Source organism: Onychostruthus taczanowskii, unplaced genomic scaffold, assembly GCF_017590055.1.
Source record: "Onychostruthus taczanowskii isolate IOZ18803 unplaced genomic scaffold, ASM1759005v1 scaffold62, whole genome shotgun sequence".
NCBI lineage: Eukaryota > Metazoa > Chordata > Aves > Passeriformes > Passeridae > Onychostruthus > Onychostruthus taczanowskii.
In genome coordinates, this window is record NW_024503901.1 from 3,087,378 (window position 1) to 3,107,158 (window position 19,781).

Consider the following 19,781-nt stretch of genomic DNA (forward strand, 5'->3'; position numbering starts at 1 on the left):
TGGTGGTATTTTGTTGGTGGTTGTTTGTTGATGTTGGCGTTTTGTTGTTGTTGTTGTCTGGTTTTTATTTTATGGCTGGCAGAAATTAGTTTTTTCTTTTAATTATTTTTAGAACAATATTTGAGGTATTTCACTTGTGCTTGAGGGGGAGGACAAGGTTGTATTTCTAGAGTGCATGTTCAGTACAAGTTGTTAATTTTAAACTTTTGACACTTCAGCTTTGCAATTACATGAAGATTCCTGTGGAGTTCAGCATAAGCTTACAGGGGTGAGAGAAGAGGGGAGCAAAAAATGTCTATGCTTCCCTTTAATATCTCCTGGCACAACTGCAATAGATTAAGCTGATTATCTGATTTTCACTGTGGCTCTTGTGATCTGACAGTGACAACAAAATTGTGTATATATAGAACAGATGATTAGAGTATTTTGTATCCTAAATATGAACTTTTTTCCACTTCATGTGACTATACTTCAGAATAATGTTGCAATTTTTTTCTTTAATGCTATTTTTTTAAAACTGAGATTTGGACAGCTAAGTAACAAGTACACTGTCAACAAACAAAAATAATTATGGTACTTAAGAAATTGTTACATTTAAATTTGTGTTTCTCCCCATTTTCTCAGCTTTTAATAAATTAGCATAATACACATCTCTCTGTAATAATCATCTTGTCACAGGATGACAAGGCCAAGTGTGATAGCCTCAAATAGCAAAAGGTTTGTGGTGAATGGTGACAAGTTCATTGAATTCAAGTGTGCTTTTGGAAGTAGGAAAGAAGGAAAGTTGGAGAGCAGAAATACATGGTTTTGTGGTGGAGAAATTGCCAGTGGATTCAGTTGCTCTTAATTCATGCCAAGGGCAGTAGATTAATAGCTTCTCTGCCCTTGTGCAGTGTCCTGGGTATTGGTCATGCTAAACAGTTGGGTTTCACAATAATAATAATAAGAGAGGGATAATAAAGAACCTTTGTGTTCTACAGTGGAAGGTGTACTGCTAATTCAAGCAATTGCTGATGGCACTTGTGAGCATGCTTTGGAACAATTGTGCACATTAGTTGAAAGCACCTAATAAATTCTGCCCCCGAGAAAGTTCAGCAGGGCAAATGCAAGCATGCCTTACTAAGGAAGAAAAAATTAGTCTGAAGCTCACAGACTTGCCGCAGTTACACAAGTCTTGCAGTAGTTATGTGTGGGTCTAATGATTTCTCTCTTTGCCTTCCAAATCTCCCAGGAGGCCCAGAGCCTGCAATGCCTGATGTAAGTACTACTTGTGAACTACTAATTGGTTGTATAATCCTAGCCTTTTCAAGAAGCTCTCTGCTTTCTACTGCTTTTTATACTGCTTTACAATTTTTATCAAATCTGAGAGTACTGGCTAAGATTTGCTTTGTCAAGGCATGGTTGCTTTCTGTCCATTTGAAGAAAAGGCTAATTTGTGTCCTTGTCACTATAAAGCTCTAGTGTTGGTAATGGTTCCTATTTCTCACTCTAAAAAAATGTTTTAAAATGTAGAGTGTTGATTACATGGTAAGAGGATAATACAATTTAATTTCTGTGCTATATTAGCTTCCAGTCCCATCCATCAGCGCTCCTAGCCGTCGGGTTTGGGATCAAGAGGAAGAGAGAAAACGACAGGAAAAATGGCAAAAAGAGCAGGACCGTTTGTTGCAGGTATAATTCATCTTCATAATCATGGGCTGTCAATCTCTTGTGTGTAGCAACAAGGAAAGAAAAGTAGCACGTGACTTCTGCAGTTCTTCTTACTGATGGCCTGGGGAGACTCTCAGGTGCATTTTGTGGCCTTCACAGTCACACACATTAGGAGTTATTCAGAAAAAAGGGGATAATGCTTTACTGAGCATCATAAAATCAGACACACAATGTGTATTCACTACAGCCAGAAGTGCTCAATCTTCCAGGGCTGGTAAGTTCTTAATGACAACAGAATTTAAGGTTAAGTGAAGAACTAAGGGGTCTTCCATTTTGAATATTAATTGTATTTTTTCCCCTTAAGGAAATTGCCTCTAGCCTGAGTTTTACCTTCAATTAGTGATACTGCCTTATATTCATATATGTAGAGGAGGCAGCCAGTACCTGCCTGCTAGAATCCTGTCATTTAGCAATCAGCTAATCAGTTGGAATAATCTGGCTCCCAGGACCTCTGAGTCAGGAAGCTGAATCTGCTAATGCCAAACCACCTTGATAACCTCTAGCTAGAGCTGGAGGGGGTGTTGCAGAGGGAAGGGGCATTGTTTGTAGTCTTAGGATAGCACAAAAAACCTGAGCGTACATTTCTGCAAAGAGCTCAGCTCAATGAAGTGTAAGCACATTCAGCCTCGTTCAGAGACACATCTCTGCAAATTGAATTAAAATTTGTTGTCTGAAGTCTGTTGGCTAGGAGAGATGTCAGTGAGTATAATTTATTCTGCACAAGCCCTCTTTGGCTGTATTCAGCAGAAAACTGTGATCTCAAAATGCAAGCATAGAATCTCTCTTGATTTTTGAATGTTTCATCTTTTGTTGTTCCTTGTAGCTTGCCAACTCTGCAGGGCAGCAGCTGTACCTTCCTAAACTTACCTGTGGTCTCTGTTATGGTTTGGATATTCCATTTGATACCTGAAGAGATGGCTTTAAAGAGTGTAAACCTTGGCTCCCCTTTCTTGAGAGCTGATTCAGCCGTCTGCTATCACTTTTTTTTGTTTCTCCTTTTTTAGTCCTGAAGTGATAAATTTGACCAGAGTAATAATGATCTTTCTGTTCCCCATGATCCTAGTAATGAATTTTCAAATAACAAAAAAAAAGGAAGCAAAGTCTTTGCTTATTTCCAGCATCTTAGAAGGAATACTTTTGACATCCTTAAATATTTTGCTTTTCCCAAGATAAAAGTGGTGACTGACAAAACCACCAAAACATTTACCATGTGCTTTAAGCAATGCTTTATATTGATTTCATACCAAATCTGGTCAAAAGACAAATTTCAAGGTCAAGAAATTGGGTTTTGTTTAAGGTAACATTTCAAAAGAATGAGAGATCTTGCTCACTATTTCACTTAGTGATCTCTTTATATTTACCATATTAATGTTCCTAATTCCAAGTTAAATACAACCACTGTGTTTTTCCAGAAATACCTTAGATAGCTGAGGTTTTTTTGTTCAAATGGTAACTAAACTGGAGTACAGGGACTATGAGGTTGGCTTTTGTGAGACTTAGCATGTAATAAGCCTGGAGTCTCAAAAATCGATTACAGAACTCCTTTGGATGGTATTTGAGCCAGGATTTCATTTGTGGCAGACTTAATGTTCTAGTGGAGCTCAGGGATCTTTTTTGTCTGGTCTGTTTGGTCTGTTAAAAAAACACATTAAATTCCAGTGTACATTTTAATGAAAGTAAAAAATCCCATGTTTCTTATTTGCATGTTTAACTTCAATCTAACCTAACAGGAGAAATACCAACGAGAACAAGAGAAACTGAGGGAAGAATGGCTACGAGCTAAGCAAGAAGCAGAAAAAGAGAGTTCCAAGTATTTTGATGAGGTAGGCTGTGAATAAAACTTTGCTGACTAGTTTCATGAGGGCTTTTTTCCCCTTATACTTAGATGCATGCAAGTAGGCAAAATATTAGGGTTTTCATGTAATTTATCTTCTCATTTTGAAAAATAAATTGTCGTCTATGACTTGGTAGAAAGAGATTGCAAAATTGGGATGGAAAGAGTAGGTGGGATGTATTGAGATATGTTGAATTTGTGTCTTTTCCTTATGAGCTGGTTAGGTAACTAACAGGAAAAATATGTTGGCAAAAAGTCACAGCATGTGTTAATTATTGTGATCATAAATGGAGACTTTTGCGTTTTTTTTACCACCTGATGCTACTTGTTGGAGTTCTGCTTCAATACTTTATCAGGAAGCATGTTCATAAATGTCTGGCTTGTTACTGGCAGACAGTTCATCTGATAAATTTACATACCAAATCAAATTTAGATTTCCAGTTATATATTTTAAAACACTGAATGTGTGTAGTTTCTGTAGATGCTGACTTCTGTGGCTGTTGTTTATGGGAAGATGAACACATTTTTTCTGGAGTGTGGGAACTGTCTGAGGGATCTCTTCTTTACTGCTGAGTGCTGCTTCAGGCATCCAAACTAGATCAGTTGTGTTTACACAGTCATGAATGAGTAGACCATAATTTAAGGCTTAGAACTTCAATAAGAAAGCCTTTTGAGCTGATGGAGGACTTTGTTGTACAAGAATCTAAACCATTTCATATATTTTCTGTCATTAGCGGTTTTGATGGACTCATAAACATTATTTTATTCCTTCAACTAAAACATCTTTTGACCACTGAAAGGCCTTTTCTCATTTTTGAGAAAAGAATCATAGAGTGATAGGTCTGAGGCTTGACTTTGAAATGGTAGGAGAATGGAAGAGAGTGGGAGATTCCTCCACATGAGGATTCATGTGAAATTCATCAGTCTGATATAGATTGCAGTGTATATCTTTGTGCATACACTCTTAAGTAGGTCTCAGGTTTCTAAGTCAAAACAGTAGGGAGAAATGCTGGGTATCATGGAAGGGTTTGTTTTCCATGGGTATTTAAGTGGGGAAGGGATGTCTTGACATGTAAGTGATACTTTGGAAAGCAGAATGTTTCACATAGTTGTGGACAGGCTGCCTGTCGTGCTTGCTAAGGCTGGTGTGTGGATTGAAGCTCTTGAATTAGGAGAATGTGAAACCAAACTGAGCCCTGCATCTTGCACTGGAAGTGCTGGGGATGATTTTTGTACATGCTTACCTTATAGAATAAATTACCTTTTTGGAGCGAGCAAAAAAAAACCTGATCCCTTCCTTAAAAACACGATTTTTTTATTTCCTTTGCCTCAGGAGCAGACCGTTCTAACCCTAAATACAACATCCGTCACTTCCCAGGCTCCACCTGTGTCCAGCTGGAAAGCAAGCCCTGAAGCAAACGCTCCCGAGGAGCCAGAACGAGATGGAGAAAACGAGCTGGCAGCAAGCTCACTGCACGAGGAAGAAGGAAGGAGAAGGCTTCAAGAGGAACAGAGCATCCAGGAAGAAGCAACCAGGCATTTTGAACAAGAGCAGGAACTCCACGAGCTGGAGCTCGAGAGACAACGTAAAGAGAGGGAGCAGCAGCACGCTGAGGAGCAGAGGCGGCAGGCAGAGATGGAGGAGCAGAGGCGGCAGGCGGAAAAGCAGAGGGAGGTGTCAGTGGAGGTGCCTCAGTACCAAAGGTGTGCACTTGTGCTAGGATGTACTTTCCCTTCCTTCTGCAAATTCAAATCCATTTCTAATGGGGCTATGTCTGTCCTGAGTGTATAAGGATGTTCATGTGAGATTCATGCTGCAATCAGTAGGTGCAAAATACTGTACCATAGTCTTTCTTTCCAAAGACAGAAGGATCAGGCAGAACATCCTTATACACTCAGTATAAGGATGCAATCAGTAGGTGCAAAATACTGTACCATAGTCTTTCTTTCCAAAGACAGAAGGATCAGGCATAACACAAAAGCCTTCCCCAAGAATCAAGTGCTATATTTCCCTACTTCAGCTATTTTTTTTTAATGGGATGTGTAAGTACAGTAATTACAGCCAAATGAAAAAAGATCTGAAGGACTTAATGAGAAAATTTTGTAAGAATTATGCACAAGCCAATGACTCAACTTGAGAGCCAGTGACTCAACATACAGGGCTTCCAGAAGAAATACCAAGTTAACACTTCTTCAACAAATGTGTCGCTGATTTTTACAGATTTATCTCTAATTTTAATTCAGCGGTGTAACAATAACACTTAATTGCAATTTAACTACTGGGTTAGTTTGTCAGTGAGGGATATCATGGTATATGAGTGAACAGTTACTTGCTTACATATCATAGCCTGCTAGAAATATGCACTACAGATATATTTGTTCCTCTCATTACCTTCTTCAGCAGCTTGATTTAAAAAACAATCAAACAAATCCCCACCTATTACTTCTCAAGTTTGTGTTCTTGCCCAGAAGTTTTCAGACTACTGTTACAGTAGATTAATCTGTCTGAGACCGATTAAACCAGTAACCTTTTGTTATTTTGTCTCCATTTACCTAACTGCCTTGGGTATGACTTGTGGCTTCTCTTGAGTTTTTTCTCTTTTTCTTATGTAAGTAACAAGAGATGAATAAAGAGAGCACATGGTATCAAGTTAAGTTTTAGGAGAAAGTAGTATGATTTTTAAAAACTGATATATTTGCAGAGGAGGTTGTAAGACCCAGAGTTACTTTAGTTAAATCTAAATGATTGCTTCTTGATATGCCTGCTGAGCAAAGCAGAGACACAATGCTACAATGGCTGAACAGGTTCTTCCTGGCAGCAGAGCTAGGATAACTGCGATTTTAGCTTGTCCCAGTTGCAAGATGATAGACCTTTGTGTGGTAACTTGTTGAACTGATGTAATATCTGCATATCTAAATCCCTGGTACATTCTTTAGTCCACAGGGATTTCATCGCTTTTGAGGTTGCTGCCAAAGGATGTGCTTTGCTAAACATGGGTGGTTTTGTTTAATAGTAAAGGAGCAAGTTCAGTGAAACTGGGCTTTAAAATATCTGGTGTTAAATATTTGCTATAAGATGATATCCAAAGATAAGGCTTAAAATCTGAAACATTATATAAACTCCGGCAAAGGCATGATACTTGCTGCAGAGTACACTGAGGGAGGGGACAGTCAGCTGAAGAGAACTGTGGAACTTTGTGAGTTTATAAACTGCACCTGTACGCTCTTCTGCAATAAAAATATAATTTTTAGAGAACTGCTGTGCTTTGACAAAGTTTTCCTCCTGGCTTTGAAATGGATGAGATAATCATTGTTGTATACTGATGCTTGTAGTTTTTGCAGCACTTTCATCTTTGGGATTCTTTTAACACATCTGAACTTTCTCAGTTTCTTCTGGGGATGCTTACTGTTTGCTCAGTTTTTAGAATTTTTTTAATACGTATTTTATCTTTATTTTGTTTCTAGACATTACGAGCGCTATGAAGTATCTAAAACAATAGAGGAACGAGCTGGCCACCCTGTCATTGATAGGTAATAAGAAATTGAATCAATACATAGTTGAAACATCTTTAGCAATAACCATTCTGGCATGCTCATGTCTGGTTTCCTTGTCACTTCACAAAAATGTAATTTCAGGCAGTTTTTCTGACAACTCTTCTTTTTCTGCCTTCTTTTATCAGTTGTATTTCTGACTGTTAAATTAAGACTCCTTAGAACTTTACTTGTTTTGGGGGGGGTTAATTTAAACTGGGTTTTTTTTCCCCTTAAGGACCTATTTTGAATATTTCCCTTAGGAACTATTTATGTCTATCTCTGTCTGTTTCTGTATGTGAACATAATGTTTCTTTTTTTTCCAACAGGCATTATGAGCGTTATGAAGTTTCTAAAACCACTGAGGAGCAGCCTGGCCAGTCATTTGCTCACAGGTATGTCCAATATTGAATCTCAACACTGACTGTAGCATCACCATTTTTTTGTCAAAAAACTTATAAAAATCTAATGAACGTTAGTCACAGCAGCTAAATGGATACATTGGATTGCTGCTGTGTTTTGCAGTTTTTATGGCATGTTTTCATATTTAAAAAACAAGAGGCCAAACTTTTGTCAAATTATACACTGTTTTGTAAGCAACAGTTAGTCAGTGGGATTCCACGGGGAGAAACAAAACTGTGAGGAGGTAAATATGTGGGTGGTACTAAACTTATCTGGCTGCAAAACAATTTCAGATTTCTTGTGGTTGTGTCATAACGTGCTCTACAAACTAAGGTGCAGTCATCCCAATTCGGGTTGTGCAACATGAGAGACTAAACAAGAAGGGAAGTGAGAGACAGCAGCAGGATATTTATCAAGGGGATAGTGCATGTTACTCCTGTAATTTACACAAGCTAATTTTAAGGTACAATCTCTTGCTTTACAAATTAAGCCTTTGTTTTGCATTGCATCTCACAGTAGTTCTGAAAAGATGACTTCTGCTGTGTATTTGATCACTTCTCGTAGTTGAAGTGAGCATACCTCTCTTATATAAAGAGGAACTCCAAAAATTACAAGGTACATTTAATGGATCTGCTACTAACGGAAGATCTAGATCTAACTTCAGAAGGAGCATGCACTAAATAGTTACATCTTGGATATATGTGTGAGAAGGACACTGCTTCTTTCTTCACTACAGGCAGCTGTGAGAGTGTTTAATCTTCTTAAATAGATAATAAAACAGGTCCACACCATAGGACAGACAGTAAGAACTTAAGGAAGCAAGATGTGATGTAGTTTATGCTTCATTTATCTCCACATAAAGGACAAGATTCTTCCAAAATGTGGCTGTGCAGCCAATGCTGTATGTGCAAAAACATTAATGTAGCAGCTTTGAGTTAGGACCAAAGGATTTCTTTTAAAATCCTTTCTTTGTGAGTTATTTTAAACTAAAAAATTGGCCGTACTACTTGAGACTAATAATACAGCAGAGGTGTTGCTGAAGCTTCTGCTCTGTACTGTCAGAAAACCAACTTTTTGGATTTGTCTTCCTGTATATGGCCTTTGTTGAATGCCATTTCTTGGCTAAAAGTCATTAAAAATTTATGCTTCTAGGTATAATCAGTGAACAGTAAATTTTTCCAAAAACAATCTGCATGCAGGGTTTTGAGAAGGTGTTTTGCTTACAGTGTAGCAACAGTGCTGAAGCATGATTTCAGTTTGTCATTAAGCCAAATAAATTGTAAATCTGCTCTGAAAGTTCTCACTTCTTTGTCTGACTGTAGTCTCCACTAAACTTCCACAGGGAAGGATTTGGTTTTTTACATGTTTTTTTGAAACAACTACCATGATCAGTTCCTTAAAACTGAAGCACTGACAACTTTCAGTACAAAATTTTAACTTTTAATTGGTGATTATCTATTGAGATCTAAATATTGACATTTTTTCCCCCTTAGTATCCTCTTGGTCTTCAGTTATTTTTTGCCTCTTGTTTTAAGTATAGCATAAATGGTTGATGGGAGGAATGGTGAAAAAAAGAGGACTGGTTTTATCATCTGCAATGATAAGAGCTTTCTCTGTAATGAGGTCTTGTAATTAAGACTGATGTTTTTATATCCTTAGGAATAAGTCAAAGTCAACAACAGAACTGAATGAATTCAACACAATCAGAAATGGTAAGTAATGTATAATTTCCATTTTATTTAACTATTTTTGGCAGGTAGAGAAGGAGGAAAGTAGGAAGAAAAAAATTGTGCATCTAGTCATCCTAAGAAAATTAATTTTTAGAGTGCTTTTTGATAGCTGCATTGTGAGTTCATACTGTGCCCCAATTTAAAGAACTTTGAACAGCAAGAGGAAGATCATACAGTCAACATAAAAGCTGAGGACAAATATGATTAACTACCCTATTGAAGACAGTGATTACAAATGGCTCTTAGATGCCTAAATTTTAACATGAGATTTTTACATGAGATAAAATCAATCATGCAGTTATATCATTGAAGATATGTGTAGTTTTGATGCATTGAGTCTGTCAACAAAAAACCAAAAAGCTGCACATACCAAGATGATGAATGTATTTAATGAAACTTTTTATTTTCTTAATTTCAGTTAGTGTAGGAATAACAGAGCAAGAAGTCAGCTCTTGATATGTCAAATGGCTTGTGTCCTGGACTCCAGTTCATTTATACGACTTTGTTTATATTAGAATAATTCTGTGCAAAGCAAACAAACCAATTGTATAAATATGTTGTAGTCAAAAATGCCTGCAAGCTACTTTTGTGTCTAAAACACAGTTAAAAAAAGTAATCACAAGTAATCAAAGAAAAGTAGATGTATTAGGGGATATATTGCAGATTAAAAATGTTGCTTTCATACATTAAAACACTGTAATTGAAACTAAAGAGAATGTAAACTTCCACAGTATTTTACTATGATAATCAATAACAATAAATCCAAGAGCAAATCTACAGTCAGAGCAGCATTTAAAAGGATTAAAATTTCAATTAAATGACTTACTGCTGAGTAATTTTCTTAATTGTTTTTACTATAAAGAATACGTACTGGATCTAGGAAATAAAAGATTGTTGCCTTGTGATATGTCAACACCTACTGGAGAAAGATTGCTTCTTTGTTTCCCCTTCCAAATTTGCAAAGGCCATCTATACCATAAATTTCATTTCAACTCAGTAGTTAACACATAATCCAAATAACTGAAAGATTTCCCTCTCCCCTTTGTATCTATATAAAGCAATATAAAGCAGTGTTTTTAGTGCCTTGAAAGAAAGAAAGAAAGATTCTTGTAAACAGAGACAACTTGCAGAAGAAAAGAGTATGAACTCTTTAAGAGAAAGAATGTATCCCATTAATTAATGATGTATTTTGCACTTGGTTCAGTTTGTATTGGAGGAAGAGTTCAAATTATATTATACCCTTTTAAAAAGAGGGGTGTGTACACACAAATGTCTATGCATATACACTTAGGAAGTGAAGGAGAATGTATTTAATTTAAGCATTATGTGAAAGGCTACATTAATGGAAATGCAAACCAAAAATTTTCAGTACAAACTTACTTGTATTGGTAAGTTTTACTCAGCTGTAAGAGGGAATTGGAATAACTTGTGAATGGAGTGATGAACAACAGCTCTTGGAATTATAGCCAGAGTGCTGACAGGACGATAGCTGCTTCTGTGCCCTGAGGTGTCTGGCTGATGTTTGCATGTGTTGCCTGCACAGGTACCCAGAGCAAGTATTCTGAGAGGTCCTGGAACATGGGTGAGTCACAGAAGAAGTCTCAGAAGGAGCAAAACCTGTCTGCAGCAGAGTTGGAGAGACAGCAAATCCTTCAGGAAATGAGAAAGAAAACATCTCTGCACACGGACAGCAGCTGGATCAGGCAGCGCAGTGCCAGTATACATAAGGAGCCTGTTAGTCTGTACAGCAGTAGTATGAGGAGGTAGGAATCTCAATAAATATTAACTGTGTCTCTCATCATACATTTTTCTTTGGTTATTCTGAACTTTAGCCTGTATTAAAGAGCATAGAAACAAATTGAGTCTGTGAAATGCCGTAAGGTGGACAGCATAGCAGACAGACAGGAGAAGGTAGCTGTATTACAGCTGGGATTGAATGGGTTTTTTTGCAAGTAAGGAATGTGGATGTGACCTGTAAATAACTCAGCTGCTTGTTTCTTGGTTGGTATAGCAGCAATGGAAATCAATAATGTGCCTTGTCATCAGCAGATGCGTTTCAGAATATCAGCATGGCAGCCTGTTTTGGAAATGCATTATTGTGGCGAAGTATACCTTTTTCGACAGAGAAATATGTCATAAAGTTTGGATAGTTTATTTTTGCTTTATTTAATGTATGAATGTTGGATTTGTCATTTAGGAAACAGCTGAGTTATCAGTCAGGAGAGTGTTTGATTATTGGGCCAACACCTTGTACCTGGGTGATGCTATCCAGTCTGGGTGGATTGTTATTTTTGATCTGGTATCCCTTGGAGAAAACATAAACAAAGCTGATATCTGAGGTCTGTTTCTGCACTGTGGATTTTGATACAGTTCAAACTGATAAGGCTGCAGTGAAGTGTTTTGCTTTTGCCTCGCCTGTTTTTTACCATGAGAACTATGCCTGGATGCAAAGGATAATTTGTCACTCATACATTTTAAATATGTGCATGAAGAATATTGCTCAGGGTGATCAAACAAACATATTAATCCCAGAAAATATTAAAAATGCAAGATTAATGGCTTTCTCTTAAAAAAGTTGGGATATAGCTCTGTTGCTCCATATGTACTGTCGTTTACATTTGAGGTGCTTGTATCTCTGTTACAGAGGGGAGTCTTTGGACAATCTTGATTCTTCAGGAATTAGGTCATGGAGGCACCACTCATGGTTGAACCAGTCTGCATCCTCTTCATCTCTATCTTCTAGTCAAGATTTGAGTCGCCCAGTGTCCACTTCAAACCGAGCCTACATGTGCACTCCTTCCTCCAGCAAAGCACCTCCTGTGGCCACCTCTGCAAGAGCCCCCTCCACGACACAGACAGCTCCCAGGGCTCAGTCTCCCCTCTCTGCTTCCCAGTCAGGGTCCCAGACACGCAGCAGGTGAGTGGGTGCCCATTTTCTCGGAAGATAAAAATGTTGGACAGCACTAAAGGGCAGACTTTTTGTATGTGCTGGACTTACAGCAGTATTCTTGCCCATAGCATTGATTAACAAGTACCTGGAGTTTTTTAGCTGGAGGGGACAGTGGAAGTACAGGCTGGAATTACCTCCCTGCTCCAGTCACTCAGAAAATTCCCCAGGTTTGTCATCACTGCTTGACATTGGTTAAAAAAACAAAGGAACTTGAATAATCAATCTGCAGTCTCCAAGCTATGTGTTGGTTACCAAAATGATTAGCAAAAGCCTGTTCCAGATGGCATTTCTGACATTTATTTTCCCTTGGTTTGTTTTAACAAAAGATTCCTGAAACCCACGCTTTATGACCCTCATCTTGGTCTCTCCTCCTCTCTTCCTGGCATGTGGTCAATATCATCTTGAGGAGCACTCAGGAATGCTCATAACCCATGACCCTGGAGAATTACAGAGTAGGATGTTGATTTTAATCTAGGAGGAGAAAGCAAGAATTGCAACATATTTTGAAAAAAAAATGGAATTCAACTGTGGTAGGGTAGATAACTCTGCTGTTTTATGTACTTAAAACATTCTAAAAATACCTTGGGATAGTACTCCAGAGTATCATCCCACACAGAATTACATGTGTTATAAATAACAACAGTGAACACTACTTCACTAGCTCTTACACTCTCAGGCACTTAGTGATAAATTGACCTCATTGTTATTATTTTTTTTTGAAGCTAGACTTTGACATCCTTTATGATGTAAGAAAATTACCTTCTTAACCATATTTGCTTATTCTCACTTCCATTTGCTAGCACCTTGGTAGATCTGTGGAAACTGACCTCCATATGGTTTACATTCAAAGAGTTAACATAATATTTTATGTCCAGGACTCGCCTTCTTTTATCTAACAAGGTGCAGATGGTGGAACTTGGAAGGGGTGCTTGCTAAAACTTAGCCTTCTGGGTAGTTCCCCACAACTAAGAAGGCAGGAGCACAAAACCTTTGTTCTTACACTCCAAACTTAACAGTACACTTTTTATTTGTAGAAGGTATTTTATACAATGAAATACGTGCCAAGAATGTCACAGAATTTCTTAACTTGTTCCTATGTAAATTTGATGTATAACACTTCAGCTTTCCACGGCTTTCAGATCTACTCTAAATAATATTAATTTTCAGTTTACTTTCCCCAAGCAGCCTAATAATCCAGTTTTTGCCCATGTGTTTTTTATTTTTAATCTCAAAAAGTATTTGATAAATCTTCTTTGTCTTTTAAACATTTTCAAGCTGGTTTTAAGGTTTTTCATTCTATATTTAGGTCAGTCAGTGGGAAGAAAATCTGTTCATACTGTAATAACATTCTGGGCAAAGGAGCAGCCATGATCATTGAATCTCTTGGTCTTTGTTATCATTTACATTGCTTTAAGGTGAGAGCTGGGAGTCACCTCGTGAAGGAACAGGAACTAATCAGGAGCACGCATGGCTACTCAGTGTTATGCTCACAGGGGTTCTTACTAATCACCTGCTTTGCCTTCTACTCTTGACAGTGTGGTGCATGCATATTTCCATGAGGCAGTCCCATTTGCAGGCATTTAGCACTCGACTCTAGAAGTGTTTCTTAAGTTCCAGAGTTAACATGTAGGACTTTGAAAAGCAAGATGAGCACATGGTCTGTGAGATCAAAGATTTCCTTCTTTGAATAGGTGGCAAAATATTGGAAAATGCTGAACCATTTCTCCCAGAGAAAGCAGCTCCTCTTAAAAAGAATTAAAAATCTCTGCCCGGACCCTAGCAATTAAATAATTTAAGATGACCCATCCTTTCTAAGTTAACCTTAGAAGACAGTGTTCATGTGGTATTTTCCAAGTAAAGGCCTGTTGGAAGAGTTCAAAGTGGCAGGATAAAACCCAGAAAAAAACCAAAAGGTGTCTTTAATGCTACTCAGACCTAGTCACCTACTAAGTGTACTAGCTCATGCCCAGCACTGAGACCTGGACCTACCTACATGATTTCCCCTCAGCTTGGGGCACTTACAGAGCTGAAAGAATAAATATTTGCCTGCAAAAGACAGCAAAGCAGTCCCATTCCCCTGCCCTCAGTCTAGATGTGGAATTAGACTATGACTTGGAGGTGCTATTGGACCCTACTTCTTCCCTGACTCCGAGAAAAAGATTTCTGTGCCTAGTTCAGAACATTTGTCTTCTGTGCCCAGCTCAAGTGCATTGCCTGCAATATTACTAGGGATTGACTTCAAGCTCTTCCTGGTTCTGCCTCCCTGAGCAAGAGAGACAGGACTAATCCATAGTGATCAGTCGCCATTCCCTTTTCTGCAGGTCATGTATTCTGTGTGAGACAATTCCCCTGTAGCTCATAACCTACATAAGAAAATGCGAAGTTTCTGTTTTTCAAATTTCTGAAAATTAATGAGCTGTTGAACAGACTGCCATCCAAAAGATTCATTACTTGGTTAAGCAGGGAAACTATCTATCCTTCATAAATTCAGTAAGGGGAGTATTATGTTTTGGATTACATTCCTTCCAGATGTGGTCCATATTCACAGCAAGTACATGTTTAGCTACCATAGCTAAATAGTTTAGTGTTAGCATGGCATTGGTCAAGCCCCTTATGAGTTTATGCAAGAAAAATTAAATCAGCCCCATCTCTCCAAATCAGAACTTGTTTCGATGATGCAAACCCAGGAAATTGGGAGTGCCTGAGTGTTTTCTGCTTTGACTGCCAAGGGACTGAGGACACCAGCAGCATGTAGTGCCGCATGGAAATCTGCAAGTAGCACACCCAGGTGTTCTGTGCCAAAATTCCTGTTGCCATCTAAAGAACAAAATTTATTTTTGTGCCAAACCAGTTTTAGTTTTCAGAGAAACCAAAGTTCAAATTAGATTAAATGAACTAATCTCTAAAAACCGTCCGCTTTATGTTTGCTTACTTGGTGTATCTCTGCTATTCATTGTCCAGTTGTCGCCTTAAAATACTTCCTCAGGGTTGGTTGCATTTTGATCTACTAATCGTTGTACATTTGCTTCTAGTGATTGTGGGGTTATGGTTCAGGCTTCGCTGAGCTTAATCTGAGCTGCTTTTGAACAGCATTTTTGTTTCTTAGTATTTTGGAAGGAGTTGTTAACTATTCATGTGTGATACAGTGTGTTGCCTGTGGATGCGACCTTGGTGGATCCCGCTCTGGAGCTGAAGTCAGGATCCGAAACAACAAACTCTTCTGCAACGACTGCTATATCAGATTTAAAAGTAAGGCAATGCAACTGCAGTGTGCGTGACTGTAGTTCTTCTCTGTGCTGTACAACCTCAAGTGTTTGCACAGCTGAGCCACTTGATAGCTTTCAAGTTTAGCTTTAAATTAGCAAATAGGTTCAGCAAGGTTTGATTGCCAGTTTCTGTCTTTTGTAGGGTAGTCATTCCTAACTTCTAACTCACTGCTAGCTGATTTTACCAACTTGTTATTATGCAGTTTCAAGCAGATAGCACGGTATAGTCATCTTCCTTCCTTTATAGATCTGAGAAAGTGGTGTCAAGGAGCTGTCAGGTGCTAAATGGGCTTTTCTTGATAACAGAGAAGCCTTTTTGAAAAAGGCTTTCACATTTTCTTAAAAAGTAAGCTGAAATATGTATTTAATTCAGTCATAATGCATACCTGGAAAGCAATTAGTTTATCTTGTGCAGGTGGCACAAATGCTGGTTTCTTTTTGTGTTGCTATTATTATTGGAATTATAGGTCTGTAATTGGTTATTCATTTAGGTACAAGTTCAGGAGGAATTGATTTACTTACAGATCTTAATTAAAAGGTGCAGTATAATTTTTTTCCTTCTTATGGTTTGCAGAATTCTGATTTACTGGAGCATGATGTTAAGGCTTTGTATAGTGGTATTTAGGTCTTTTTTTTTCTGCTGTCATAGATGATGGTAGACAACTTCCTAATTTTGATAAGTGTCAGGAGTTTTATACAGCTCTTTTTTTTAATGTACCAAATGTGGACTTCTGTAGGATGATAAAAATAGGGAAGAAAAATAATTTCTGAATTACTTCCTGGGAAAAATGTCTGTGTTTCTTTATGAGCCCAGCACATTTTTCTCATGGTGGATCGGAAGGCAGTGAAGGGAACAGGATATTCATGCTACAGTGTTTGAGCAGGAACTGGGCAGCTGCTGGCTGTGAAACCTAGCTCAGGAAAAGAGACGCTCTGCATCTGACGCTGTTGCTGTTTGCAGGCTCTTTTTGACTTCCATGAAGAGAAGTCACAGAAATGATGATGTGGTACTCGAGCTAAAACCAGAAAGCGCAACACCTCGTGAGGGTAATAGCGCATTCACAGAGGCTAATGTGATCAGTGGAAGGAGGAAGAGAATCACTCCCTTCCACCTGGAGGTGATCCAGGGCACTGGATCATACCGTGTCTAATCTAAAGTTTGGAGAATGTATCTCCTTGTTGATGAAGCACCCAAATGTGTGAGAGATTCACACTGGAGCTTGCTCACGTTATTTTTTTCTCTGTCTTTTCTTTTGGGGGAAAATATTGCTGGGTGAGTTGGATAAGTAATTTTATTATGGATGAATTGCTATTTAGTCTCTCTTTGACGTTACAGCCCATAAAGTCACAGCAGTGCCTTTCAGAAGCAGAGCTGATCTGTGAGGAAACGTTTCTATTCCCTTCCCTTCAGACTGCATCTACTTGGGCCAGTGGGCACCTCAAAACATAATTCTATGAGATACAAATAAAATCAGGAGTTGTAAGAACTTGTAGGTACAGAACACAGTATTCAAATTAGTGATTAATAATTGAAATCAGCTATTTGAATAATACAAAACCCAGCTATGCAATTACTGCAGTGAAAATGCATTGGGAGCACAGCGCTGGCCTGTGATGTGAGATCCTGTGTTTTGCAGTTGGCATTTGACATCAACCTGGCTAATTATTTGTTGGTTTGGAATGTGAGCATGTTGGCTAAAGGGTTTGATAAACCATAGGGTTATTAATATTCACTTCGCAATTTTATGTAATTTTATGTGATATTTTTGCACATTTTTGTGTTAATTTTGTGGTTTAAACTTGGAACATTCTAGTGAAACACCCCTGTATTGTCAGATACCTACAAAGGTATAAAAAAGTTCTTTATAGTGTTACAGTAATTTAGAAAATTTTAATTTCATTATTGAAAGGCAAATTTAGAGAAACTATCACTCTGTGCTAATACTAAAAATAAATTCAATAAATTAAAAATAATTCTTAAGAATTTGGTAAGGTGCATGTTCTGTGGAATATTGACTTGGCCTGAAATACTTGCAGTGCTATAATTGGATTAAACTCAAATTTGTATTGTTCATTAAATTTGGATTGCTTGATTCAGAATGTATACATTAGTGTGTTACCATTTTCAATAAGTATTTGAAACTTTAAAATGTTTTTTGACTATTAAGTGACTATTTTAAACTTTAAAATGTTAATTGTCACAAAAGCTCTTCAGTAACTAGACTTTACTTACAGTTTCTGTTGTCTCTCCCTAATAGCTGGACAACCAACCTCCATGTGAAGCAAATGAAGATATGAAACCACTGTTGCAGATAGAAGAAGAGGTGATTGCTGCTGATGTAGATCTATAAATATATATATTGTGTGTATGTGTGGTTTTTTTCTAAGAGTAACTCTTGCTTGTCTAGTCTTCATAGCAATACCTTGTATTCTTCATGTAACTATTTTTATTTATAAGAAAGTAATTGCAGTAAGGAAATAGCTGGGAAAAATGCTTTCACATTTTCAGCTTCAAGTACTGAGAGCACAAGAGAGAATAAGTATATTTTCAGTAATAACTTCAAAATATTTTTGAGGCTTATAATCAACTAGTTGACTTTCCAATGGTATATGAAGAGGGTATTTTGTTTCTAAGCTCTTGAAATGAGCATTAGAGAAATAGCTAATATAAATATATATTTGCAATTGCTGTCTTTATTTTTGACATATACTGAAAGTGAATTCTCTAGGTTAATATGAAGCTGCATTTAAATGCACACAAATGTGTTTGCTTTCCATATGCCGGTTTCTAAAATTATGTGCTTTTTTGAAACCTAAATACAAAGAATAATCTCGGAATTTGCTCAGTGGTGTTGGCATAATATTCTGTGGAATCCATTTAAGAGAGAGAGTTTTCTTTTCTTGTTTGGAAGTGTAACTATCACTCTTTCCTCTGCAATCTGAGTGAAGAATGGTTGTTGAATTACCATGTATTTGTAAATAAAAAATCAGATGTTGCATTTATTAGAAGTTTTTGTCCTTTCTATTCAGCTAAACATGTCTAAGGTTGTGTGTGGAAATATAAAATTGTTTGATTTTCATCTTGGGAAAAATATTTGTTCTGACAGGATTAAGTTGTTCACATAAATATATGCAAGCACAATAGTTCTTCCTTTTCTCTCTTCCTTTGCAGTCAGTGTCAAAGTCTGTGTACAGCTTTTTCATCAAGCTCCTCATGCTCTTTCCCTTGAGTATTCAGTACCACTGGTGAGACTATATGCCCATCCCTGAAAAAAAAATTGAAAGAGATGGATGTTCCTCAAAATTTCTCTGCTATTGCTAGAAATGAAATGCCAAAAATATTTTTTTTTGTTAGGTTCTGCTCCTCTTGAAAACACAGCTGGAATGTACTCTCAGTGGTGGCTTCCAAATTGCTCTGGACAGTGGCTTCCCCAAATCCTTTCATGCCTGGTTACGTACCCTTCTGTGTCCATATCCTTGGAAGCAGTGAAAAAGCATAGGAATTGGATCAGAGGAATTTGGGGGAGTGTTTTGTGGGTAAAACTGAGGAAGAGGAAGCTGGCAGGTGTAGCAGGGCTCTTGAGTGTGAGCTTGTGTGTGGCACCATGAAGAGCTGCAGTGAGGCTGCAAAGCAGCTTAGGGTGCTCCTTGCTCTCAGGGGATTTTGCAGGGTGTGGTGTGTAGGAGAGCTCACAGATTGGGAAGAGGGATTGTGGCTGTGATAGCTGGGGGTAACAAGGGAAGATTGTTCTGTTTTGGCATAGTGGGAGAACTTCACCTGTGCTCCTGTAATTTCTCCTGCTTGTAACTGAATGCTGCTTGCTAATTACAAAGTGCCAAACATTATTTTTATTTTTGATTTAAAAATTATCATACAAATCTAAAATGTCTCATTGGCCAAACTTGACTCTGCTTTTTGGTATTCAGTTAAAGACTGGTAAAGTGGTTAATTTGTTTTTACTGTTGTGGTAAGTAATGACATGCTAGACCACAGATGACAGCACTGCAATATGAAGACTCTACTCGCCAAGTACAGACTGTAGTGACACTGCCTGTTCAAACAGCTCCCTGGAGTCCTCTCTGCTGCTTGTGGATGAAGCTTGCTTCCCTGAATTCAGAATCTGATTTAGGTCCTGTGCAAATCTGGCTTTCTGTTACGGCACATACCTTGGATGAATGTGGTGTGATGGCCCTCTACATGGTAGTTTTCAGACTTGCATTTATTGTAGACAGAATCTACAATAATGAACCAAAGAACCACTGTCCTCCTGGCCCCCAAATTTCAGATACATACAGTCTCCACTACCAGCCTTGAAATACACTAAGAGACACTTTTTTTTTTTTGGTCACAAGTCAAA

General features: G+C 37.8%; 1 protein-coding gene across 17 annotated transcripts in view; it reads left to right on the plus strand.

Moving 5' to 3' along the window:
* The window catches only part of LMO7 (LIM domain 7), a 131,287-nt gene extending 112,861 nt beyond the window's left edge, over positions 1-18,426 (plus strand). For 9 of the 17 annotated variants that reach the window (XM_041419890.1, XM_041419892.1, XM_041419888.1 and 6 more), the window contains 12 exons: positions 1,232-1,257; positions 1,567-1,671; positions 3,441-3,533; positions 4,878-5,248; positions 7,010-7,075; positions 7,405-7,470; positions 9,137-9,189; positions 10,751-10,970; positions 11,852-12,124; positions 13,464-13,572; positions 15,304-15,406; positions 15,915-15,973. In XM_041419890.1, coding sequence (XP_041275824.1) covers positions 1,232-1,257; positions 1,567-1,671; positions 3,441-3,533; positions 4,878-5,248; positions 7,010-7,075; positions 7,405-7,470; positions 9,137-9,189; positions 10,751-10,970; positions 11,852-12,124; positions 13,464-13,572; positions 15,304-15,406; positions 15,915-15,958 — 1,529 coding nt within the window. In that variant the 3' untranslated portion in view covers positions 15,959-15,973. Of the gene's footprint in view, positions 1-1,231; positions 1,258-1,566; positions 1,672-3,440; positions 3,534-4,877; positions 5,249-7,009; positions 7,076-7,404; positions 7,471-9,136; positions 9,190-10,750; positions 10,971-11,851; positions 12,125-13,463; positions 13,573-15,303; positions 15,407-15,914; positions 15,974-17,681 lie in introns of those variants that run through there. The other 8 variants (XM_041419889.1, XM_041419903.1, XM_041419904.1 and 5 more) reach the window with 1 other exon arrangement.
* The last annotated feature ends 1,355 nt before the right edge of the window (positions 18,427-19,781 follow it).